Source organism: Peromyscus californicus, unplaced genomic scaffold (genome assembly GCF_007827085.1).
Source record: "Peromyscus californicus insignis strain IS unplaced genomic scaffold, ASM782708v3 Scaffold_3__1_contigs__length_106647218, whole genome shotgun sequence".
NCBI lineage: Eukaryota > Metazoa > Chordata > Mammalia > Rodentia > Cricetidae > Peromyscus > Peromyscus californicus.
In genome coordinates, this window is record NW_026294551.1 from 22,106,722 (window position 1) to 22,132,709 (window position 25,988).

The 25,988-nt window shown below is 50.0% G+C and overlaps 2 protein-coding genes across 2 annotated transcripts; one reads left to right on the top strand and one right to left on the bottom strand.

Annotated features, from left to right (window-relative positions):
* The first annotated feature begins 727 nt into the window (after window positions 1-727).
* On the top strand, window positions 728-23,596 carry Rab5c (RAB5C, member RAS oncogene family). The gene is made up of 6 exons (XM_052756221.1): window positions 728-860; window positions 18,347-18,600; window positions 19,823-19,974; window positions 20,407-20,529; window positions 21,916-22,009; window positions 22,439-23,596. The coding sequence occupies exons 2-6, from the start codon at window positions 18,435-18,437 to the stop codon at window positions 22,552-22,554; spliced, it is 651 nt and encodes a 216-aa protein (XP_052612181.1). The 5' UTR covers window positions 728-860; window positions 18,347-18,434; the 3' UTR covers window positions 22,555-23,596.
* Window positions 23,597-23,714: 118 nt separating this feature from the next.
* Hspb9 (heat shock protein family B (small) member 9) lies at window positions 23,715-25,974 on the bottom strand. The gene has a single exon (XM_052756222.1). The coding sequence runs from the start codon at window positions 24,603-24,605 to the stop codon at window positions 24,096-24,098; it is 510 nt and encodes a 169-aa protein (XP_052612182.1). The 5' UTR covers window positions 24,606-25,974; the 3' UTR covers window positions 23,715-24,095.
* Window positions 25,975-25,988: the final 14 nt, after the last annotated feature.

A 25,988-nucleotide genomic window follows, 5' to 3' on the forward strand; every position in this document is an offset into this window, starting at 1 on the left:
CATGCCATGCCATACATGTGGATGTCAAAGGACAACTTGTGGAAGTCTGTTCTCTCCTTACGCTATGTGGCTCCCAGGGATAGAAGTTTGGCGGCAAGCACCTTTACCCGTTGAGCCATTTCATTAGTCCCCAAGGAGTCATTTCTACAAAGCGTCACCTTCCCCCTACCCCTACTTTTCTTTTCTTTCTTTTCATGCTTTTTTTTTTTTTCCTCTTTGAGCCAGGGTTTACTACGTAACAGCCCTCGCTGTTACAGAGATCTGTCAGGCTCTGCCTTCCGAGTGAGCCACCACGCCGGGCTCCATCGCCTTTCATATAACAGTATGTCCTCAGCAATCAGCCTCCTGGACTTGTCTTGGCCGCAAAGTGTGGACAGGGGCTTCTCTAAGTTGCCAAGTGCACACCGTCTCATATTTCTCCTTTCTCACGTCTGCAAGCACAGTCTTCTCTGCCCTCTCGCAAAGCTTCGCCACACGCCTTCCCTCGCGGCACCTGGAACTGGCAGTGACGCGATAAGCAGGCCTGGACCAGCTCCGCCCCACCAGCCGCGGGTTCCACCCTAAACAAGTGCCGGGCAGCCGCCGGCTCCTCCCTGTGCTGAGAACTACAAGTCCCGCCATCCCTCGCGCGCACTCTCCTTTTCCCGCGTTGATTGTGGGTAGGATCAGAGTGCCTCCCATTGGTCTGTTCTTTCTGTCAGTCACCTGGGACTATAGAGAGGCGGGGCAGAGCTGGAGATCCGGATCCGGAGCGGCTGAAAGGCGGAAGTGGAGGCCGGAGCCTGGGACACCGCCGGGGGGGAGAGGAGCGGAGTCTGTAGGAGCCCCGGCCCAAGTAACGCTGCCGCCCCGGAGCCGCGGTGAGTATGCCTGTCTCAGAGCCAGTCTCTCGCCTGCGTGGAAGCCTTCCTGGGGTACTCTTTCCTCCTGCCCAACCTTAGCTTAGGGGGACACTGACCCCTCCCCCGACCCGTAGCCCCCTCTCAGGGGCTCCCTAGGGCGTCGGGCCAAAGGGGGAGCTCCTCTTCCCTTCGTTTACCTGCCCCTCGGGAGCCTTCAGGAGTCCTTTAAGGCTCCCCTCTGGCCTGTCCAGTCCAGTTGTGGGAGAGAGGGACCCCAAGTTCCGCTCTCCACCCCCTCGCTTTCAGAATCAAAGAGTCTTTGCCAGGTGTGAAGGGACCTGTCTCCCTTCCCTTTCAGAGGTGGTGGGGAGTGCTGTCTTTCCTGGTTTTCCTTTCCTGTGTCCCCCTCCCCAAAATCCCAAACCACCCCCCCCCAAAAAAAAACAGTTGCCCCCTGCAGCCCTGAAAGAATTTTTAATCTAGATTTCTTTTAGGGCGTGCGGGGATGGTGGGTGTCTGGATGAGAATGTTCCACAGGCACAGAAGTGTGTTTGCGTTCTTACAGTTCCTTACTTCCTCTCGAGCCTACCAGGACCTCAGCAGAGTTTGGATTCTGGGTCACTTACAGGGAATCAGCGCCCCTCTCCTTGTGCTTCTGGTTAGGCCCCCCAGCCCTGCCCATGTTCTCTCGGTGTGTGTCCGTCTTCCTGCCTCTGAAGAATTTAGCTGAGCTTTGCTCAATCCTAGCGACAGATCAGGGAGGATCTGCCCATTCATTATCTTCCTTCTCTCCTCCTCCTTCCCCCTGCTCCAGGCTCAGCCCTGGCCTTCCAGAGCATGTGAGTGGTTTCCTTAGAGGGACTGCTGTCTGCTGTTCTGTAGAGAGAAGGCGGCCAAATTCGAGCAATATGGAATTGAGGGACCATCTCTTTTTCCACCCCCAATCACAGAACACTGTACACCTGAGCAACAGGTCCATGCCTCACCAGAGTCTCCAGTCTCTTTTTGGCTTGGATTTACCACAAAGCAGTTAGCCCAGATCACATTGGCAGCTCTAGCTTTTGTAGGTGAAGGAATTGCTCTGTGTGTCATAAAGTGCCGGTTCCCCCAACCGGATCGACGCAGGGTCCTTGTCTTTTCCTTGGGACTGAGGTGTGTGAAATGGCTGCTGTTTCTGACCGAGCTGGAAAGTTCTTTAGTGAAGTGGCCAAAGTACAGGTCAGAGACTATCTTCCTGAGGAGTAGCCTGATTCTGAGGCCACAACTGACCCTTGCTGTCTGCTGTGGAGGAAGAATGGGGAAGCCATTCAGTCCTTGGGCATTCCTGACCACCTTAAAGACGCTTATCACACGAAAGTTAAAAAGTTTTGCTTTGAGATCTTTCTGATCTACTTCTGGACAGTTGCTGGTGTCCAGTTAGTACAACATTTTAAGCTAATTATGTGATGTATGTATTTTACTTCTTTGTTTGTTGTTTTGTTTTTTGAGACAGGGTTTCTTTGTAGCTTTGGAGCCTGTCCTGGAACTCGCTCTGTAGACCAGGCTGGCCTCGAACTCACAGAGATGCTCCTGTCTCTGTCTCCCGAGTGCTGGAATTAAAGGCATACGCCACCACTGCCCGGCTGTATTTTTCTTCTTATTGGACAACAAGAAACTCCTTCCTTATTAGGGTCAACAGTTAGATGAGACACACTCTTTCTGTGTGGGCTCATTTAGACTCCCTCAGACAGCCTAGATTCTCTGATCTATTCAGCATGTTCTTCTGAGGGGGAGAAGCAGTGAATCCTGTCTGCTCATGGGGATCGGTTTCTGCTGGACTTCCCAGCTCAGGAGTGGATTGTGATTCCTGGCTGAGGCAGGCAAGGCTTCTGATGGGCATTGCTGGCATTTGTCTGGACATCCTCTCCCAGCTCGGACTCTGAACCACCATGTTGAGGAGAAACTCTGGGAGAGACAGGAGGCACTAGAGTTCTGCAGCCACTTTTGGCTTTCAGAAATTGGAGAGGCCCAGCTGAAGCCTGTCACTGCTCTGCCGGGAGAGGGAGGGCACTGACGAGAGGGAGTCCCTCCTCTCAGAGTCTACTCTTCACCTCTCCTCTTGCTTCTCACACCTAGCTGGCCTTTCTGCTGTTCACTGTAGGAGTGTAAGTGTATATCTTATTTATAAGATATGAAGCCCCAGAGTTCTTCCCATACGTTCCTCACAAGTGTCGTGGAGATAGTGGTATTTGTGTCCCCACCTTACTGACGATTCTTCCCCTAGGACCGTACAGTTAGAAATGGTCAGTGTTTGGAGCTTGGGTTCAAATGTAACCTCACCTTTTCTAAAGCAGACTCTCCTCCTAGCCTGGTGTGCTTGTTAAATGAATGAACTTGCAGAAATAGTGAACGGGGCATGAGTACAGACCCTTGGCCTTCCTCATCATGGCATTCCTTCTTGGCTTCCCTCGCTTTCCCAACACCCTACCCTCTTCTTTTTCTCCCTTCTTTGCTGTGGAGGCCACAATGGTTAAGAGTCCCGAGCCTGTGCTCTTCAGGGCCCACGAGTTTGCTAGTGTCTGTGTGTCATTAATTTCTCCAGAACTTAACTCAGAATGACTGGAAAGTGAAAGTGAAAGTGACGAACTGAAGGGTCCGGCTGGGCAGGATTGAAGGGTTGTGCCTTCTGATTCCCCTTTGATGCTGCCTGCTGATTTTGACTCTCGCTGTGTAGTCCTAGCTGGCCTGGAACTGCTTTTGTAGACCAGGCTAGCCTTGAACTTACAGAGATCCACTTGTCACTGCCTCCCAAGTGCTAAGATTAAACATGTCCACCACTATGCCCAGCTTCAAACTCACAAATTCAAACTGAGCACCACCAAGCGAGCATTCCTTCAAAGAACCTACGTGTACTCGTTTATTTCCTGTCTGTGTATGTGCACACACGCATGCACCATTGTGCACATGAAGAATGAGCGGACAGCTTTTGGGAGCCAGTTCTCTACTTCCACCCGGTGGTCCTGGGATTAAACTCAGGTCTTCAGACTTGGGGGCAAGCACCTCTACTTGCTGAGTCATCTCACTGGCCCGGAAAGAGCCTTCTTAATGGACTGAGGATATAGCTCAGTTGGTGAGCGCTTGGTTAGCCTGCAAAAGACACATCTCTGCGCTGTGTAAGCTTGTAGATACATCTGTGATTCCAGTGCTTGGGAGATGGAGGCCGGAGGATCAGAGTTCAAAGTCATCCTCGGCTCTGTAGGAAGTTGGAGGCCAGCCTGGGTTACATGAGACTGACTCTTTTTGGAACTATTGCTCAGCAATCAGAAGGGCAGTGTAGGTAGAAAGTATTAGAGGCTTAGACTCAGGGACTTGCATTTCCATCCACAGTCTCTTGCTTACCAGTTAGGTGACTTGGGCTCGCTGAACCTGTTTCTTCCATAAAATGGGAATACTAGATCTCTTGCAGATCTAGAAACAAAAGGTAAAGGGGCCAGTCCAGTGCCAAGGACGACAGATCCTCACAAAATGGCCTCTGGTGGGCAGGTGTCCATCTGTCTTTTTTGAGTCAGGGTCTCACAGGAGGAGTGCTGGGCATGGCAACTCATGGCTTTAATCCCAGCACCTGCGAGGCAGAGGCAGGAGGATTTCTATGAGTTCAAGGGCAGCCTGGGCCATAGTGAGACCCTGACTCAAAAAAGAAAGACAGACAAAACAGAAGGAACTACGAAGGCAGTCACCATGATTGTCCCATTAGGAGTCACTGCATTTATTTAGATTTGAGGCAGGGTCTTTCTACGTGGCCCTGGCTGTCCTGGAACTCACCATGTAGACAGGACTGGCCTCGAATTCAAAGAGCTCCTCCTGCCTCTGCCTCGAATGTTGGGTCTGAAGGTGTGCATCACCATGCACGCTCTTGTACCTTAAAAAAAAATTGAGCCAGGACTTCTTTCCTGAGAGGTGAGCACGGGGTTTCTGATCAGCCATGGCTGAGTCACGGTGCTTCGTTAGAGCCGTTTGTTGTAGGCAGAGATTATAGACTAGGATGTCCCGAAATGTAGGTTATAATGCTTTCAGGTCCTTGGCAGAGCCCAGTGTAATCCTGTCAGCTTAGGAGACTAAGGCAGTAGGATCCTGAGTTCAAGGCCTGCCTGGATTACATAGCATATTGGAGACTAGCCTGAATAACTTAGTGAGACCCTGTCTGTAAATATAAAACATGAGCTCAGACTTTGTAGCTCAGTTGTAGACCACTTGCCGAGCATGCATGAGGAGGCTCTTGCCTCTTCCTATCACTTGGGAGGCTGAGGAAGGAGAATCATGAATTTGAGACCAGCCCAGGCTGTTTAGCAAGATCCTATCTCAAACAAAACAAAAAGAACTCTGGAATAATCTTTTAAGGACATTCTCTTTATCAAGAGAGCATGGCATATAAAAAAGTTTGATTGCTTTTCAAACTACTGTATCTCCTGTACACAGGGGCAGTGATACCAGTTAAAACTAAACTAAACTTATTTTTCTGTTTTGTTTTTCGAGACAAGGTTTCTCTGTGTAACAGCCCTGGCTGTCCTGGATCTTACTCTGTAGACCAGGCTGGCCTTGAACTCCGAGGTCCACCTGTCCTTACCTCTAAGTGCTGGGATTAAAGACATGTGCCACCACTCCTGGCTAAAAAGCTCAATTTACAGAGTTTTGATGACATGTTCCAGGCACTCTTCTGAGCTCTGAGCATCCTCAGTTTCATCCTCACACCACTGGAGGGAGGCCCATGTTACAGTAAGAGCTATTCTCTAAGTGGCAGGCAGGAGTTTGTGCTCATTCCTCGTTACGGATAATATCCTCCTTCTGCAGGATAGCCTCTCCTCTCTAGACTAAGTGTGTACTGTTCCTTTTGCCTAGAATACTCTGTCCACCTCACCTGCCTGGAAGCTGCTTTCCCTAGTTTCTTGAATTCAAGACTTGACTTGCAAGTCACTTTCTTTGTGAAGTTTCCCTTTAGCCTGAGGAGGTACCAGCTCCTCTCTACATCAGTGCTGGTTCCTTGCTCTTTCTATCTCAGATCATGTCCAGCATAGGAGGCCCTCACTGCAGCTGCTAAAGGGAAGCACAGACATGGAACCCTGCCCTGAAGTCCCTGTCTGCCTACTTCCTTAACACTCCCCTACCCAAACTGAGTTTGTCCAAGTAAAGCTGGGATCTGAACCTAGCCCCAGCTCATTCCAAGCTTGAGCCCTATCTTCAGCTGCTCACACACAGATAGCAGAGCAAACAGTAAGAAGAATAATTGCTACCAGGCAGATAATGCAAATCAGATAGGGTACGAACCAATTTCCAGACGGTAGAGCTCTCCAAATCACCATTGCAGAGGCGCCCCCCCCCCCCCCCCCCCCCCCCCCCCCCCCCCCCCCCCCGCTTCTGAAGAGAGTAAATCTGGTAGCAGGACAGACTATTTTACACTTTCTGCAGTTGTGTGTGATGAGACAAAGCCCACCCAGGCAGCACTTAGCGGGGATCAGTGAGGTTAAATTTTACTCCGGTCAGTGGGTGCTATTTTGCATGTCTGCACAGAGTGATGTTGGTCTTAAGCATTGGCAGTTCTGAAGTATAGCTCAGTAGTCCAGTGCTTACCTTGTATTTTTGAGGCTCTGGTTCTATTCCCTGTCACCAAAACGAAAAGGTATGGAGGGCAACCCTGCCTGCCTGATGGTATCCAACCTGCGTGGCCTTTAAACTCCTGCTCTAGGCTTAGCCTGCTGTGTTTGGGGTGTGCTTTCTCTCACCCGGGGACTGTTGGTCTGACTTCCACCAGCTCTTCTTATCCCTGCTCCCTGTTGGTTAACTCATCTTCAAAACTGTGAGTTTGTGAGACTAGCAGGCCTCGAATCTCATCTGGTTTCAGGATGAGCTAGTGCCCCCTCCCATTTTCCCCCATTATGTGAGCTTTTCAGAATAGTCTTAGGTCAGTTATGAGGGTAGTACAGAGTCTCCTCACACGCCTCAGACCCTGTTCTCCTGTTAGTGTCATGTTACATTAGTGTTAGTGCATGAAAGTCCATGCTCCATCCACATTTCTGTGGATTACACCTGATTGTCCTGTTTCTGTGACAAGAGCCCAGGCTGCATTTGGATGTCGTACTTCTGTAGACTACTCTAGTTAGGTAGTTTCATGGACTGCACTTGTCTTCAGTGACGTTGGTGGTTTTGAGGTCACCAGCCAGATAGTTTATGGGATGCTGGACATTCTTCTCATGAGTAGACTGGGGTTAGGAGTGGTAGGGTTTTGGGGAGGATTCCAGTAGAAAGTACCGTTTGCATCCCGTTGTATCAAGGCACACAGAATCAGTGTGATTGACCATTGTCAGTGTCAGCCTGACCCCAGGCTGGGGTCTCTTCACTCTAAAGTTGTCCTGTTTCATTTGTTCACTTTGGAAGACTGTCATTATGTGTAGTTCACACTGAAGAGTGGCAGGTCAAGCCCCCCTCTTAGAGGGTGGAGTAGCTACATGAATTATTAAGTCCCCTGATGCATTCTCTCATTTATTTTCAATTATTCATCTGTTGGTATTGACTCACAGATACTTAATTTTACACTTTGGTTTGTAATCTACATTTCTTCCTCACATTGTTTTGTCTTTGACCATAGGCTGCTCTTTCAGCTCCCTTTGACCTACCCCCCATCATTGTGAGGTTTTCTGATTTTGTTTTTTGAGCATTTCTTTACTTTTTGGCACAAGATGCTGTTTGTGTATTTCCTACCCGGGCCCTGGAATTGACTGCCTTTCCAAGGGCTGTTTAGCAAACATTTTCTGTCTGATGCCCTGATCTGGAGTTACAGGATGAGTTCAGGTTGTCCCTTCTGGTGGTGGTCGGTGCAGTCCCACAGCTGGATAAGGTAGCAAGTAGCATGTGGTGAGAATCCCCTCCAGCTCTAACGCCTGGTCCTTGCAGCAAGTTGCTGCCCTCTGTTCACCTGTTCCTAGTCCAGCTGCCTGATGCTGCGCCTGCGCTAAGCAGTGGTCACATTTGCTATTTACTCTGGAGTTTACTGTCAGGTACGGAGAGGTGCTGGATGTAATCATTCTCTCTTTGGGCATTGAGTTCTCCAGCCAAACCTTCCTGGACTCTGGGCTGAGAGTCCATGTGAAATCCCAGGTGGTCTAGTCACGCCTCTTTTGCTGCCATTCATAAACAGACCTCTCCTTTGGGAAGGCTTGTGTTGTAGCCTTTGTGGCTCTAGGCAGGCTCAAGGCAGATATCACTTGGAGCTGTGATCCTGAATCATTGACTAGCTTAAATCCTTCAGTTGCAATCACCCTCTGAAAATCTGTAACCTGAGCCTTGCGCCAGCCCTTTGCTTCTATTCATAGATCTGTATGTGTCCCCTTCAGGTGGCTCTGTCGGAAGCATCCCAGGCTTGAGGAGGCTGTGGGTGGCCTCCCTCACCCTGGCTGCTCTCCTAGTCATCACATTGCTCTCTGGGCTGCTCAGACTCTGTGGTCATGAATGATGCCAATTTACAACCCTCTAGCATTTGCAGCCTGATTTTTAAAAGGAACTCCACTCTGGTTTTGTCGTCAGCTGCCCTGTTCTTGCCCCTTCCCCCTTGCAGCTGAATCACTTCTTCCCCTTCCTGAGAGAGACTTCAAAACGGAAGCAAGGGAATGAGGTCTTCAAGATGCTTCATGTATAGGACCTTTCATATTTTTAATTTAACTTAATGAAGCAGAGTCAGGATTTGTTAAAAAATATTTTAATATAAACTTTAAGCATGAGGATTAAAAGCAATGCTCAGAAAAAACAAAAAGAAACAACAAAACCCCAGGGCATGGATGTGGGTCTCTCAAAGAAGAGTCACTCTTTTTTATTATTGCTTTTGAAGGGGCTGTGATTGGTTTTGGTGGGGGAAGATTTACTGGATGGTGATGGTTTCTTCAGTCAGTGGCATCGGGACCATCTCCAGAGAATTCAAAGTTGGGGCTGTTGACAGTATATCATGAGTCTTCTAGGAAACTGGCCCTTGTTCCGGGAACTAGTGAAAGGCTTCCTCTCTCCAGTGAGGGGCACTGGAGGACAAGGTCCAGGGGGGCTGGGGTGAAGGATGTCTGGCCAAGGGTTGAGGAACCACTTGCTTTATGGGAGGTTTCGTTGGGGCAAGCCCCACCCCACTTGCATTGCTGAGTGTTTCTAGGGGCCATTCTCTTATGCATCATCTTTCCAGCAGCCCTGGATGTGGGTGCTAGTCTCTCCCTCTTATAGGCTTGGGCATGCATTCAGGGCACAGCAGAAGGCTAGCCTAAGTGATGGCCACAGGACTTGATATCTGTCTGACTTAACGCTACTGTGCAGGGACCTGAGAAGTCCTGTCAGAAATCTTAGCTGGCCTAGAGTGCTCTTGGGGTAAAGTCCAAGTCATCTGTTAGCTCTCAGCTGCCCTATCTATTTGCCAAACTTAGCCAGGCTGACCTGTATATCCCATGTTCACTTCACCATTTTTATGACCCTTATGGTGTGCCAGGCTTGAGCTTAACACACAGGAAAACTACAGTCCAACTTTTGGGAGTTTCGTAACGTCCCTTTCATCTGTGACAATGGCTTAGGTCCTCTTGCCTTCACATTCTCAGCACTCAAGCTCCCAAGTTCTCTAAACTCCTGCAGGAAGTAGTCTTCGTAGAATGTGGGGCTGTGGAAGCCGAAGTGTGTTAATTTATTGAAATTTGTTCAGACCCATTCATTGTCTGACTAGACCCCTTCTTCAGCTGACACCATCATATGTTTTGTTCAGCAAAAATTAAGAGAGGCCAGGCGGTGGTGGTGCATGTCTTTAATTCCAGCACTCGGAAGGCAGAGCTAAGTGGATCTCTGTGAGTTCGAGGCCAGCCTGGTCAGCCTGGTCTACAGAGCAAGATCCAGGACAGCCAGGGCTACACAGAGAAACCCTGTGTCGAAAAAAACAAACAAACAAAAAAAGATGAAGAGAGAAGTTTGTCTGAACTACTGTTTTCTGGCTTCCAGGAGCCATCGTCCCTTAGAACTTGTCACAGGGAGAACTTGGACCTTGTTCTTGTTAGCTGGGCAGCTTCTGACCACAGTGCGCATGTGGTGTCTGGGCAGGAGGAATTTGGCTCACTGCTCTCCGGCCCCCTCCTGCCCTCCCCTTAGAGACCACCTCTGCTGGCTGCCTGGAGCTGAGGGCAAAACAAAGAGAGCAGTGATTTAAGCTGCTTTTCTTCTGTCAGATGTCTGTAAAGACAGGGAGGGCTTGTGAGAAGCGTCACTTGGTGTGAGTGCCTGAGAGAACAGGTGCTGAGGATGACCCTGACTGGAGCAGAGATGGTGCCGTCCTGCTGGGTCTGGGGGCAGCAGAAGGGGCAGCTGTCCTGGCTCACACTCCTGTCCCCTCCCTGTAGAGCCCGTCCTGAGACAGAGAGGGAGACAGGCCCTGCATTGATGAGATTCCAGTTAGTAACATCCTAAGTAAGTTTATAACTGCACAAACAAAACAGGTACAGGAAACCAGCAGGGGCTGTACACCTGTGATCTCAGTTCTTGAGAGGTTGAGGCAGGAGGATTCTACGCTCCAGGCTGGTGAAACTGTCTTCACAAAATGAAAAACACAAAAACCCCAAATCTCAAAACCAAGCTAGATTTACATACAGAGTAGTAGGAGAGTTGTGGGCCAATGGAAATCTCACGTCCTTCCTCCCTACTGTCCAGAAAGCCTGTGCTTCGGGATGGAGCAGCAGCAGATGCGGGCTGAGGCCTTCGGGTTGGCTGCCTTTTAACCTCCTACCTGGCACAGGCAGGGGGAGGGGAGTAAGCCCCCGTTCAGCTGCAGCCTCAACTCCTGGTCCCTGTGCTGAGCATGTATGTGGGTTTGTGCTGCAGGAAAGGCCACACTGCAAACTGAACTTTGGTTTGGGGCTGAGAATCTGCCACAGTCTGACTGAGAAGTGCTGCCCTGGAGGCCAGGCTCCATTTTTCTCAGGAATGTTGAATCACTAGGCGGGGTGAACCTTGTCAGGTGTAGCTCTAAGCAGCCTCCTGCCTCTTGGTAGACAGGGCCAGTGACTGAGACACTGCGGCCATGGAATCCTTCTTGGACATTACGTACACCGTGCCTTCTTCCCCATGAGTACAGGAAGGAGAGGGGACATCACTGGAGGGTTCCATCTTTGCCTGAATTTAGCGCTGACTGTGCTTCCTCTGGCCTCTCGGGGAACCCATCTGCGATGGAGAGCTGAGAAAGCAGCTTGGTGGTCAGGGAAGGATTTCTTCTTTCTCTTCTATTTTTCAGTTGCGTGTGTGTGAGCATGCACACGCATTTGGAGGTCATTAGACAATTTGCACATTAGACACTTCTACCTTGTGAGTCCTGGGAATGGAACTCAGGTCGTCAGGCTTGTAGGCAAGAACCTTTACTCACTGAGCCATCTTGCCAGTTCTCCGAGAAGAATTTCTTCTTTCTAAGACAGGACTCTAGAAGCTGGGGGGGTCTGCCTCTTAAAAGATGGCAACAATCTGACTTGTCTTGGCATCTGTCCTCAGTTCTACCCAGTACCTGAGGGAAAGGGATTAGGGAGCTCACCATGCTCTTTCCTGGCTAACTCCTGGCAAAGTGTTCAGCTTGGCTACCCAGTAATGTTTCCAGAGTTTAAACCTCGTTGCTGGAGTTGCCAGAGTTGGGAGCCTAGGCTGGCGCTCTTAGGTACTCCATGAGGCATCACTGTAGTCTTTTCCATAGTGGGGAATGCATTAAGACTAATCCCAGATGAGAGACTTGGATGGCCTAGGCAGGCAGGGGTTCTGTCTGCCCCAGTGGCGGGGAACCCAGCTGACTGTGAGCATACCTCTAGGGTGCTCACATGGTTCCAAGTCATCTTCTGCAGCTTTGTAACATAAGGACCCTTCACTTCCTGCATCCCCTCCCCTAAGTCAGCTGCTCAGTGGCCTTCCATAAAAGTCCTTCCCAGAGCTCAGCCTGGACTGTAGAGTGCCTGGTGTCAGGGCCAAGCTTTTCTGTTCACTCTGCAGGTGAGACATGGCCCCAGTACAGCAGTACCAGAGTCCTACACCTTATTCCGTTCCCCTCCCCTGATCCCCCAACTTTTTTCCCTCTGCAGATAGCCTGGGAAGGTGGGATTAGAGCATCACATCACTGTAACCTCTTTCTCCTCAGTAAAAACATGCTGGCTTCTTCTTTTAGGAATATTTAAACAGTTTCACAATTCTCTAGCCCATAGTTTTAAGTCTAGACAGTAAACACAGCTTTAACATACTTTGAACAATTATTTTTATATAAAAGTTCATCCTGTCCCTTATTAACATTTGGGTGTCTTTGTTCTCTTGATCATTTTTCCAATTTAGGCAGTATCTTTTTTTTTTTATTGTATTAGTGTTCTAAATCTTTTCATACTAGAGAAAAGCTAAAAATGGTTTATATACAGGAGAGGAAATTGATTCCATATATATTTTGTTTTATTTTTTATTTTTGGCTTAACTATGTAGCCCTGGAACTTGCTGTGTAGATAAGGCTGATGTCAAATTCACAGAAATCTGCTTTCCAAGTGCTAGGATTAAAGTTGTATACTACCACTCCCAGCTCACCGTATCATTTCTTTCTTTCTTTCTCTCTTTCTTTCTTTCTTTCTTTCTTTTTTTTTTTGTTTTTGTTTTGTTTCTGAGACAGGTTTTCTCTGTGTAGCTTTGGTGTCTGTCCTGAATCTCACTCTTTGGACCAGGCTGGCCTTGAACTCACAGAGATCCCCCTGGCTCTGCCTCCCGAGTGCTGAGATTAAAGGCGAGCGCCACCACCGCCCGGCCTTTGCCTTATCATTTCTAAGCTTTAATTTTTCATTGTTTTATGCAAATTCTATACCAAAAGTATTTTGTCTGTTAACTTGTAACTTTCATATACAAAGAAGTTTATGTACTTAGTTAAGTTTCCAAATATAAAATATACAGCTAGCTAAGAATTTTAATTTTAAAAAGTGTGTCCCTGCTAAAAGCCATTATTTTATGGAAGCATACTTAGGGCTGTTGAGATGGCTCCACAGGTAAAAGCACTTTTTAACCACACCTGATGGCCTGAGCTCAGTCCCCAGGAGCTACATGGTGGATGGAGAGAACTGACTCCTGAAAGTTGTTCTCTGACATATATATCTATATATATCTATATATATATATATGCACAATGGCATATACACACATATCCATGATAAATAAATAAGTATAAACCACACGTTGAAAATTGACTCCTTGTTATCCATAGTAGATGTGAATATGTTTGTAATGGTGGATTTTCTTTCATCTCTTAGCCTTTCTTAAGTTACAAGTCATGGGTTTGGCTCTGCCATCACCTTGTTGTGTTTCTCTGGGCAAGTCACCTCACCTCACCTCATCTTCCTTCTCTGTAATTGACATAGTTAGGATTAGGTCTATATGGCCTTCTAAGCTCTGACAGCCAAGGAGTCAGAGTTGATTAAGTAGCTAGCCTGTAGTTTAATAAGCATGCCACTGGGAACCTTACCTTCCTCTTAATTCTGTGTTGGATACCCTATGTTTATTTAATCTTTACAGCAACCCAATGCAATTAGCATTAAATAATACCATTTTGCAGATAAGGAACTAAAGCTGATAATGACCACTTGTGTGACTTGGCCAAGGTCACAGAACTAACTAACCAGCTGACCAAAGCTGGAGCCAATGTCCTTCTCCTCATGCTGAGGTTGGGTGAGGAGATGGGGCTCCAGGCAGCTGCTGTCTCTTCTTTCCTCTGACTCTACAGCCTGGGAGTCCTGCTGAGAGCTGTCCTGGGCTCCGGTGTACCTTAGCAGTGGTTTCCCTGAGGGGATGAACTGTGGCTCTTAAGACTATGGGTCAGTCGTCACCTCAGCTCCCCGAGGCCTCTGACGTGATCCTTGGCTCCATTTGGCTCCCTTTTAATATCTGCCCCCTTAGCCTTTGAACCCAATTACCTCTCCTGCTCAGGCCAGTGCATCCTTCTCTTAACTAACAAGTTTCAGGAGGCACTGTGCTTTCTCCGACTCAGCTCTTGCTTTTTTCCAGAGTAAAGGATAGCTAGACCACCTCCCTGGAACTCTTGGCAGGGCCACTTGGTTCTCAGTCCTATTCCACTCCCTTCACCCAGTAGCTAACCTTAAGTGACGGCATCTCCACCCACCTTCTGGCTGGCCTGCAGTCTAATCTCTAATCTGCCCCCAATCCAGGCTGTGCTCACTTGCAGCTAGAGGAAGTCTCTAAAGCAAACAGGAAGCACCAGAGACACCCACCAGCAGGAATTGCTAGGCCTTGTGAAGCCAGCAAGGACAGCAGTGTGAAGCCAGTGTATGGATTAGAGGAGAGAAGCATGGTCATGTCTCACAGGGGCTGGGGAGGGGCGGCATTACCACAGCACTTCGTTTCTTGAAGGCTTCAGCTTAGCGAGGCCCTGCCTTAGCTCGATGGCCTGTCCGAGCACAGTGTGGATCTGCAAGCCTTCCCTTATCAGCTGTAGCCCTATGTTTAGTCGACTACATGTGTTTGTTTATTTGAGACAGGGTCTCACTATGTAGCCTTGGCTGGCCTCTGACCTCACAGAGCTCTTCCTGCCTCTGCCTCCCAGTGCTGGGATAAAATGCGCGCTCCTCTGCACCCAACTGGGAAGCTGATTTTAAAGCCTTGAGTTCCAGACTCTGCCTCTAGAGACTCTGATGTAGTTGGTTTAATGTGGATTCTGATGAGAAAAGTGGCCACAGACCTGTGACCCCCAGAGTACATACAGGCAGGCCAGCACAGGGAAGAGCAGCGCTCAGCTCTTCCTGTTTCTTGTCCTTCCTTGGCCTGTGCAGAGCTGGAGTGTTGAGGGGCCTGGTTCCCTCTGCCCTTTTGTGAGCACTATGGGAAAAGACATACTAATTAGAGTGCCCCCAAATCCTTGCACATGCTCCCTTTCCCATAGAAGGCATGAAGTTGGGGCTGGTGCCCATTCTTGGTGGTCCATGAATGAAGCAGGATTTTTATTTAGAAGGTTGGGAAGTGGGTCTTGAGAGTCCTTTGCCATGGACCTGAAGCTCCACCATTGCCAGACACTCAGGGAGAAAGATTGTTGACTCATCCTGTCTCCTACAAGCAGCTTTAATAGTGACTGGCTCTTAAGCAGGATTTTATGTTATTTATTTATTTATTTATTTATTTATTTATTTATTTATTTTGGTTTTTCAAGACAGGGTTTCTCTGTATAGCTTTGGAGCCTGTCCTGGAACTAACTCTGTAGCCCAGGCTGGCCTTGAACTCACAGAGATCCACCTGCCTCTGCCTCCTGAGTGCTGGAATTAAAGGCGTGCACCACCACCACCTGGCTGCAGGATTTGTTTTTTGACTCCAAGACAACTTAAAATTATTCCATCACTTGATCTAAAATATCTTTGCAACTAGTTCAGGAGACACACACACACACACACATACACACACACACACACACACACACACACACACACACACACACACACGGCAAGACAGCTCAGTCCATGAATTCATTCGCTATTACCACCTGCCAGGGTTATGTCTTCTGGTTTTCCAGTCTTGGAGAGGGGTGTAAGCCTTCTTGGAAAGCTGGGTGTTGCCTTTACGTGTCTCAGACATGCTCTTATCTCTGCATTACTTCATGACAAAAATTGTCTTGCTTAGTGCTTTATTGGCTGAAAAGGTCAGACACTTCTGCTCATGTGATCCCTTCTTGGGGCCAGGAAAACCACGAGGCAGCAGACCATTAAAAGTGCCGTGAGCTCAGGTGTTTCTGGAGGCAGGACCAGTGATCAGGAAGGACATGTCAGCAGCCAGTTTAGGCCAGCTGGGTAGAACTTGTTTCAGTTGACTAGGGAAGCCAGGGTCTGCTCACCAGCATGTGTGGAGAAGAAGTTGCGTTCTGGGGGACACTGACATTAACGCTGATGTGCCCCGTCACTAAGTCCTGGTTTGCCTTAGCTTTTATGAGGTAACCCTGAGTGGGAGGAGACAGTCACACTCAGGGCACTGCAGTCTGGTGTCTGCTCATTGACTCCGTTCCGGCTGCTCTATCCCTGGTGTGCTTCAGTAGCACCTGCAGATAGCTGTTCTGAGCCTGGACAGCTCTGCAGGCCAGCCACACAGATGCCTTCGACACCCAGACCAGGTGGAGAACGTTCTGTCTGGGCAGGTTTGCAAAGCTCTGGGTTTGGTAGGGACTAGACTTGGCTACGTCTCTTTTTCTCATCTAGAAGGTGAGGGTTGCTGCCCATGCCGGTAGCCATCGCCCCTTTACAGCTGCTTTGGGTTTTTTGCAGCCAGGGTCTTGCTTGTCTGTCCCCTGGCCCCACTCCCTCATTCTTCTCTTGTACTCCAGCCCAGTGGTTTGCCCTGTGTCATGTGCTCTCAGGGTAATCACTGACTTGTAATTCCACCGTGCTTTTCCCTCAGTGGCTGAAGCTTTGCCTCGTATAGGGTGGCTCCTCCCATACTTGGGAGAACTCAAGGACTGTAGATCAGGGTCACTTTTGCTGAAACCAGACCTTGCAGAGCCCCACAGAACTGCTGCAGCTCCCCAAACCCAAACACCACGGCTGGGTGTGGCCTCATTGTTCTTCCCAAGCCGGGAGAACAGCCTGATAACAACTGAGCTTATGTGTAGGAACCCAAGATGTATCCTGGCTCTGTCACTTGTATACTGGGTGGCCTTGAGGAGGGCTCTTTTTTTTTTTTTTTTTTCCGTTTTTTGAGACAGGGTTTCTCTGTGTAGCTTTGCGCCTTTCCTGGGACTCGCTTGGTAGCCCAGGCTGGCCTCGAACTCACAGAGATCCACCTGGCTCTGCCTCCTGAGTGCTGGGATTAAAGGCGTGCGCCACCACCGCCCGGCCGAGGAGGGCTCTTAATGCTGTCAAGTTATGTCTGTAAAAATGGAAGGTTGTGTTAAAGCTCAAGATAATAGTGCAATAGTCTCCTCTATGAATGCTGGCCCCTTTCAGAATGATTTCCTGGGGTAAGCACTCTGAGTTCCTAGAACACACATGAGCATTGTGAGGAAGTCCTGATGAAACTGCACAGGCCTTGTCCTCCTTGTTCAGGGTGAATGAGAAAGCTTCTTACCTATGGCATCTTTAAATGACATTTCTGGTTAGTAATCAACTTGAAGACTGCCCCCTCCTACTTCCTTCCTTGTACTTTTGGGGAAGAGGTGGCCCCCATTTCAAAGCTTTTTTCCTTTGGTGCTGCCCAGAAAGGAAACCGTTGTTCCTGGTTAGTGAATCATTCTTCCTGAAGCTCACTTTTTAAATGAGTTGCTGGGAGATCCTGGATGTGGGAAAGGATTTGAGGCTGAACAAAGCAGGCCCTTTGCTGTCCGCTTCTTGCAGGGGCACAGAGCACTGGCTTCCCACAGGCCCTCTGTTCATCCCACTCCTGTCCCTTGACTGTAGCGGATGCACTGTCTGCTCAGGGCAGGGCGCCTCTCTCCCTGTGTGTGTTGTGCTGTCTTCTGCTCTGTGTCTTCTAGAGGCTTCTCATCCTTCTGTGCAGTTCCGAAGCTTCCAAAAAGCTCGAGCCTCTGAAGCTGAGTGGGGAATCAGGGCTGGAGCACCAGCTGCAAGGGGTGCAGGTCTCAGTGTCTCATGTTTGCCTCCACCCCTGCCTTCCCCTTAGGCTTCCTTTGTGTCACCCCTGCCTCTGCCGGTAGAGAATGGAGGCGAGGTCTCTATTTCAAAGGGAGACTTGGCAGCGGAGACTGGGAGCAGAGCTCTGGCTTCAGAGCGTGTTTGTTTTTCTGTGTGGTTTGTTTTTTAATGTGTGTGAGACTTCTGGCCCATCCAAAATGAGAAGACTGGGGAAAGAGGCTGAAGACAAGCGAGAGAACATTGCTTTGATTCTGGTACATCCAGTCCAGCCTCAGACCAAGAAAGTCGATTCTTCTGCGTGGTACAAGCCTAGTTGTTTTGATAAGAACTTGCTCTGGCCGGGCCTTGGTCGCTGTGTGCCCATAAGCATCTTATCTCAGGAGCTCACTGCCAGGACTCACTGTGCCTTCACCCACCTCCCCACACACTCTGCTTCTGCCCAGAGCAGGCTGTGGTCCTCACCCAAGACTACAAGCTTATTGTTTGTTGACCTAAATCCTAGTGTCTTTCTGGGCCCTTTTTGGGGGGCTGGAGGTGGAGCCCAGAGAGCCTGTTGACTCATGCTGGCATCCATCCATTCCTCCCCTGGATTTTATAAGTGAATGTATGTATTTGAGAGAGGGAAGTCCTAGTGTTTGCTCAGGATCCAGGAACCTAAAGTTGGGAAAGCGCTTAGCTCTGTACCTCTCCGCCAGTTGTAAATCCAGGAGATGTGCAGTTCAGTCTAGTGAAAACTTCAACTCAACCCTTGTGGGAAGGGCTGGGAGTTCAGGGATGAAATCAATCATCCTGGTCATCAGGGAGGGCAAGGGAGAATATTGTGATTTTGAGAGGGAACCGTTGGCAGTCTCCTTCTAACCTCTGCTTCTTATTTCTCCCCTGCAGTTGGAGGCCTCCCTCCCCATTAAGTGCCTCTTTGCCTAGCACCGGCCCCACCCCCACGCTCACTGGTACTGCTACCAAGCATTGGGCCATGGCGGGTCGGGGAGGTGCAGCACGACCCAATGGGCCAGCTGCTGGCAACAAGATTTGTCAGTTTAAGCTGGTCCTCTTGGGGGAGTCTGCAGTGGGCAAATCCAGCCTCGTCCTCCGCTTTGTCAAGGGACAGTTCCACGAGTACCAGGAGAGCACCATTGGAGGTGAGTGAGCCCAGGGAGTTGGGGAGGCCAGGGTGCCTTAAGAAGAAGGAAAGCTGTCCGGGCAGAAACTAAATCTGTCTGGCCTGGGAGCATTCCTCAGTGGCCCTGGAATTGAATCCAGCAGTCAGTCCTCATGCTTCATTCTAAAAAGCATGACTGCTAAGAATTAGCTCGGGATTGAAAACTGGTTTCCTGTTCTGGTCCAGCCTCTTTATTATTTGTGTGGATGTGACTACCCCTTCCACTGACCTGGCATCAGGAGGACCTCTCAGAGGGTCCTTTTTGTTCTGCATGGCAGTATGCATGTCCTGATCTCTCCTGCTGACCTTTAACCTTTCTGGAGCTCAGAATGTGTCACTGATTCCTATTGGTCAGCATTTAGGATGTAAATAAGGGTCTGGACTCAGCCTCTTGCATCCGTAGTCACTGTGAACCTGAAGGCCAGGGCCACCGTGGACTTGAGTCATCTTTCTCTCTTCTCTTGGTTGGTAGGAGGTTTCCAGGCAGCTGGAAACAGAATGGGCCATGTCAGCAGTCTCCTCTCTGCCTCCTCAGCACCGTCAGGAGCTGTAGAGGGGGACATGAGGTGGCGGCCCAGGCTCCTCACAGAGCTGTCATAGTCCTCTGCTGGGTCCTCGGTGTGGGGAACCCTACCTGTCTGTCCCAGCTCCAGGATTCTCCTTCAGAGCATATTTGCTCCAGTGCCCTGTGTTCCCATCTCAAGTAGAGTCTGTATTCAAACCACAGGCTGGCCATACAGGAATGATTCTGGGTCACTGCAGGGATGGTGGCTAGCTAAAGTGCCACCTGGCTAGCTGGAGTGCCTGGAGGTGGCAGGGGTGGTTGGAAAGCCAGTCATCCAGCCGCAGCCTGGCAGTGTGACAGTGTCTATTTCCCAGTGAGCATGCCTTCCTGACACTGAAGGTCACAGTCACCCTTGAGCTGAAGTGGGTCTGTGAAGGACAGTGGAAGGAAGGCCAGGGGGGTCTCACCCTTTGGGACTTGGCCTCAGGGTTCCCCTGGGCCTTCCTTATCTGGCCTTTGCTGTGCTTTGCAGGGTGGCTCTCAAATGGCTCAGGGCAGGCACTTCCCTGACAACACAGGAGCGCAGGCCTCACCTGCCCAGTGTGGACAGGCTTCTACATGACAGAACCAGCAACAGAAAATAAGGCAGGGGGTTTCCAGTTCCGCCTTGCCTAATGACACCACCTTTTTCTTACAGCGGCTTTCCTCACACAAACTGTCTGCTTAGACGACACCACGGTCAAGTTTGAGATCTGGGACACAGCTGGACAAGAGCGATACCACAGCCTGGCCCCCATGTACTATCGGGGGGCCCAGGCAGCCATCGTGGTCTATGACATCACCAACACAGTAAAGATTCTCCTTCCTTTACTCCTTGCCCTTCATTTCTGTAAAGCCCCAAGAATTGGATTATAAAAGCTGCATTTCAGACCTCCCTCTCAGACTTCTATTCCGACTGGGATATGGGCAGATTTCCTGTTCATCGGGATGCTCTCATGAGAATCTGTTTTGTTTTGTTTTTCGAGACAGGGTTTCTCTGTGTAGTTTTGGTACCTGTCCTGGAACTCACTTGGTAGCCCAGGCTGGCCTCGAACTCACAGAGATCCACCTGGCTCTGCCTCCCGAGTGCTGGGATTAAAGGCATGGCCACCGCTGCCCGACTCTCACTAGAATCTTTAGATGGCTTATCAGATGCTTTTGACTGCCAGTTTTCATTTGCTAGTGAGTAGCCCAGAGTAGAATGTCTCCTGTCCCTTTGACACTTTGACCCTGTCTCCTCAGGATACATTTGCACGGGCTAAGAATTGGGTGAAAGAGTTACAGAGGCAGGCCAGCCCCAACATCGTGATCGCACTCGCGGGTAACAAGGCAGACCTGGCCAGCAAGAGAGCCGTGGAGTTTCAGGTGAGGAGATGACAGAACTTGGGGGGAAGGGTGAGCCGGCTCTATGAGGGAGGCCTCCACAGGCCACTCAGATCCTGTAAGGTGGCAGGCAGCAGCAGCAGCAGCAGCTTTCTGCTGCCCTCTCATGACTTAAGCATGGGCCACAAAGGAACTGTCTTTACAGTGGTCTTTTGTGTGTGTGTTGGGGTGGGGTGGGGGGGTAGGTGATGCTTCTGCACATTTTCCCTTATACACTGAATGGACTAAACCAGAAGTACTTTTTTTTTTTTTTTAAACTTCATTTTATGGGCATTGTATGAGGGTGTCAGATTCCCTGGAACTGGAGTTATAGACAGCTGTGAGCTGCTTGCCATGTGGGTGCTGGAAACTGAATCTGGGTCCTCTGGAAGAACAGCCAGTGCTCAACCACTGAGCCATCTCTCCAGCCCAAGAAGTACTTTTTTTTAGGCAATGTATGCATGTAGTAAAAAATTCTTTTGTACTTTTTTTTTTTTTTTTTTATCCCCTCCAGGACAGGGTTTCTCTGTGTAACAGTCCTAGCTGTCCTGGAACTCACTCTGTAGATCAGGCTGGCTTCGAACTCACAGAGATCCACCTGTCTATGCCTCCCAAGTGCTGTGATGAAAGGTGTGCACCACCACCGCCCAGCCACATGTAGTAAACTTAAATAGTCCAGGAAGGTATAGAAAATGAGTTTAGTCTCTTTAATCCTAGAAACTCAGCATCTCTTACTCAGAATTCCCAGTTTTTTGTCTTACCAAAAATGTACACATTTATAAATCCTTTTCTTTATACAGATGGATGGAAGTGTGCTATGTACTGTATGTTACAGTTTCCTGTGTTTGTGTGTGTGAGAGAGAGGGAGGGAAAGAAAATATCTCGTGTAGCATGTAGCCTAGGCTGGTGGCCTTGAACTCCTGAAGCTCATTCTTCCACCTCCCAAGTGCTGGGAGTCACCACACCCCACTCTGCAGCTCATCCTTTACCTAGCTGATGACCTCCTGGGTCATTTGTAACAGTTGAGGGCTTGTGCTGCAGGCAGCATCCCTGTGCTCTCATGCCTTGGTCCAGATGTGTAGGTATATTTGCAGGGTATTTTTCTAGAAGAATGTCTTGCCTAGTGAGTGAAGAGCAAGTGGGCAGAGTGGATCTAGGGAAGCTGAGTAAGAATCTGCCAGTATTTGTGAACGTGTGAGTGGGGCCTAGGTGATGCTGGTATTTTGGGGGAACCCAGAACAGGGTAGCCCTAAGCCTGGAACCCCTGCATTTGCCCAGTCAGTGTCTGTTTTATAAGGCCTGAGACCAGGGAAGATTTTATCCTGGGCCCTAGCCTCTACCCTCTGCCAGCATTCACCTCCCACCCTCTTCCTTGATTTCCTGAATCAGGAAGCACAAGCCTATGCAGATGACAACAGTTTGCTGTTCATGGAGACGTCAGCGAAGACTGCAATGAACGTGAATGAAATTTTCATGGCAATAGGTAACTTACCTCCGCCCATCCTTCTCCCCAGCAGAGTGGAACCCTGTGTGCTGGTCTCTGGTGGGTCTGTGGGGTGCCTTCACTAACAGAATTTTCACCATTTTAAACTATGTGATAAAACAGTTGTCTAGCTGACTGCCAGGGCAGAACTTTCTAAAACTTGGCCAGAGTTTCAATGTTGTACTCCCTGCCCTTGTCAGAGCTGTCCATTGCCATCCCTTCCCCCATAGGACGTTAGCTCATCTGCCTGGTTCAAATCCTGGCAGTGCCACTTGTCACTCTAGTTGGGGGCAAGTTCTTAACCCCTCTGCTCCAGTTTCCAGAGACACACAGTGCACCCGGCACACAACCCTCCAGTGTTCTGGGTGTCACTGACTAGGGGAGGATGTTGGGGTGGGCCCACAGGTGCATTTCCCCTTCTCTCAACAGCTAAGAAGCTTCCCAAGAACGAGCCCCAGAATGTAGCTGGTGCTCCCGGCCGGAACAGAGGTGTGGATCTGCAGGAGAGCAGCCCAGCCAGCCGGAGCCAGTGCTGCAGCAACTGAGCCCCCCTCGCCTGCCTGCCGCTGCCCCCACTCCTCCACCAGAATGACCCGACTGGAATCCACCCTAACCAATCGCACTTAACGACTCGGGCCACCACTGGGGGCAGGGGAGGGGTCCATCATGAATTCTCCGCATAACTTTGATCCTAGGCCGGAGGGAGTTATTCCACCTGCACCTTTCTGTACAAATACTAATTCAATTTTAAGTCTTAAGTCACTTTTTTAATATATTTGATCTTCTGCTCTTCCCAGTCCCCTTTCTACTGCTCTCCCACTTGCCCTTTGCTGGTAGTAGCCACACTCCTGTGCCCTGGCCTGTGGGGACAGGGGTTGGAGCAGTTACCCTTTCTTTCCTTCTTGCTGGAGAGCAGACTCGGCAAGAGCACCCACATCTTACCTTGCTGGGAGTGGTCTTGGTCCCAGGGCGGTGGGCAGGCCCTGGGCTGGGGAAGGGACAGGCAGCTCTTCCCTCGCCTGGCTGTCATCAGGCTGCAGCCCCTCCCCATCTGACTCCCAGCTGGGAGAGAAACCGCAGCATTACTGAAGCATCATTTGTGACAGCCACACACCCATGGCCCAGGACCCCTCCACCCTCGGTCACTCTGACCTCTGGCTCTGAGCCCTGTTCTGACCAAATCACGATGATGAGTATTTGGGGGTGGGTGGGTAAGGGGGGGAGTGGGAGGGGATGGAACCAACTTTTTCTGTATTTTGTATTGTATGTTTTCTTCAACATGTAACCAATCAGTATCTTGTCAATATAGTCAGCCGATCGATCGACCTCACACTTGTCTTCCTCGTCTTTCTCTGGCAGTTTATCAGGCCATACATATCCTCTCTATTTTAACCTAAGTTAATATAAAGAAATCATCCAGTCTGATCAAATGGCTCCGCCTCCTGCGTGTGAAAGGATGCTGGTGGTCATGGTAACCAAAAGAAAGAGGCTCTGCTGTTGGCACCTCTGATGGTACAGGAGGATAGGACTGACCTGGGGCTGACCACTGGCTCCCCTCAGCTTACATTAAAGGATATGCAACCTGTATTTGAACATTGTTGGTGTCTGTAGTGACCTCCGAGGGGGTTTGTTTGTTTGTTTGTTTGTTTGTTTTTGGTGTGTGTGTTTTTGGTAGGACTGCATTAGGACTATGACACCCATCTTTTTGTCCTCTCCCTGAAGAGGAACACTGAGGACTGATCATAAGGCCATTGCTCCAGTCCATCACCACCTCTGTCATCCACAGCACCCCATGACAGGTTCAACACTGTCCATCCTGGTTCAGGACCATCCATTGATTCTGAACATTGGCATAGGCCATCCCAGCCCTCTGCTGCTCCCTGCTGGAGCCGTTGCTGTTAGCTTAGTCCACACTTCCCTCCAGTTTATCGCAGGGCCAAAAGCCTGATTATTGGTGTACTTAACTATCCGCTTGAGATGCCTCCCCCCGGCCTCCTCCATCCTGCAGCTCCAACCTGCCATCCCCAAGAAAAAATGTTGAGGGACTCAAGACTGCTGCACATCTCGGTTGTTTAATGGGTCAGGATCAGTTGGAGCCCTTAGATCCGAGGCCCCTGAGTCTCCAGGCCTGGCTTGTTTGAGCTTCAGGGGGAGATAGTGACCGGTTTTGTCCCAGGACCCACAGATGGCCCGATGGTGTCAGGCCGCAGGTCATAGCTGCAGGATCTAAGTTCGGTGGGAGTTGCATTTGCCGGTGCACTGTCTGCTCCATGCGGTAACTGCCCCTGACCGGGTCATTCGACTGCTGTTTCTTCTGACCGGTCACTGTCAGGTTCTGGCCGTCCACCTGCACCATCAGCTCCCCCGGAGTGAAACCGTGGGCATCCATCTTCATCTGGAAACCAGGATCCGCACGGCTGTTGCCGTGCACCACAGCCAGATCATCCCTGAGCAGCCGCACCGGTAGTGTGGCCACTTGATTTCGTTCAGCTGAGGTCGAGCTGGGACATCGGGACGCCGCGCTGGGACATCGGGACGCCACCCGGTTCTCCCCCGGTTCTTGCCGGCTGGAGAAACTGCTTCCTACCCGCTGCATCCGAGAGAGCAACTGCCCTGGAGGGCACGAGGGAAGCGTGCGTAAAGGAAGGGCCCGCCCACTTCACATTCGGAGGGGAAAACGCTGGCAGAGATCAAGTCAGCTTGGTCCATCTTCTCGCAAGCAGCCGGTTGTTGGTGACCTAGTCTCCCACTGCTGCTTCTGTCTGGGACCATGCTCCTCCGTGGGCCCTTCTCGGTCTATGCCAGTGGGCAGGAGGCTGTGAAGGAATTGGATCACCTGAATATGCGGGATTTCAACTCCTCCACACCAGATGGGATTGAGCAACAAGGTTAAAAAGGTCTGCCCTGCCCTGTCCTGCCCGGCCCAGCCCTGCCCTGCCCGGCCCTCTTAAGAATCAGGCCTGGGGCAAGGAAGATTGTTCCCTGGACTGAGCCAGAAGAGGGGGCCTTCCAGGTCTTCCTTTTTCACGGTCCTGAACTAACACATGGAGAAGAAAATGGATATTTCTCTGGCTCCTTTCTCATCCTCTACGGGGGAGGCAGGGAAAGGATGAGAATGGAGGGGAGGAAGGAGATGATCAGGGATCTTTGCTCAGCTTTAAAGCTGGGCGAGCCATATTTACCTAGTCCTAGAATAAAAGCGGGGACCTTCCCTGTGTTCCGTGTCGGGAACTGCAGTGTCGGGCCCGCACTGTCCCTGGTTTTTTTAAATTCGCTCGTCTACACACAATCTTAGTATTTCAGTCTCCTCTCTCTGTCCCTGTCGCTGTCTGTCTGTCTGTCCGTCTGTCTCTCTCTCTCTCTCTCTCTCTCTCTCTCTCTCTCTCTCTCTCTCCCTCTCACACACACACACACACACACACACACACACACACACCCTTGCTATAGCAGCAAGGCCCATAACTATGCGGCTGTGCTTTTGAAAATAAACTTGGTTTAACAGCAACCTAAGTACAGAAAAAAAGCCGAATGTCAGTTAATCCATCTGTGTCAACACCACACAGCACAAAATGTAGAGTTAATGCTACATTTCATCTCTATTGTAACAGCAATTCTGAGTCGGCAGCCACTTGGGGCACACTTTGGCAGTGTGGGAGCCAACCCCCAGGTCTAGGCCTGTTCTTCCACCTATGGATTTTAGAAGGGCAAAGCCCACAAGTCCTCCAAACTGCCAGTGTTCCGGGGTTCCTCTTGTCCCCAAAAGGACAGCAATTGTCATTATCCCAAATAACTTAAAAAAGATTAGAATAAAGTAGAGGTCAACCTAGGGTGCTCAACTGAGCGACATTTGGCTGTCCGTAACCAAGACACAGGACAGAAAAGTCTGGAAGGCCAAGGCATGGGGAGCGGCAAGGAAAGACTACGACTCCCATAGTGCGCCGGGGCAGCGACGCCTGCGCACTGTGCGCCGGTTGCCCAT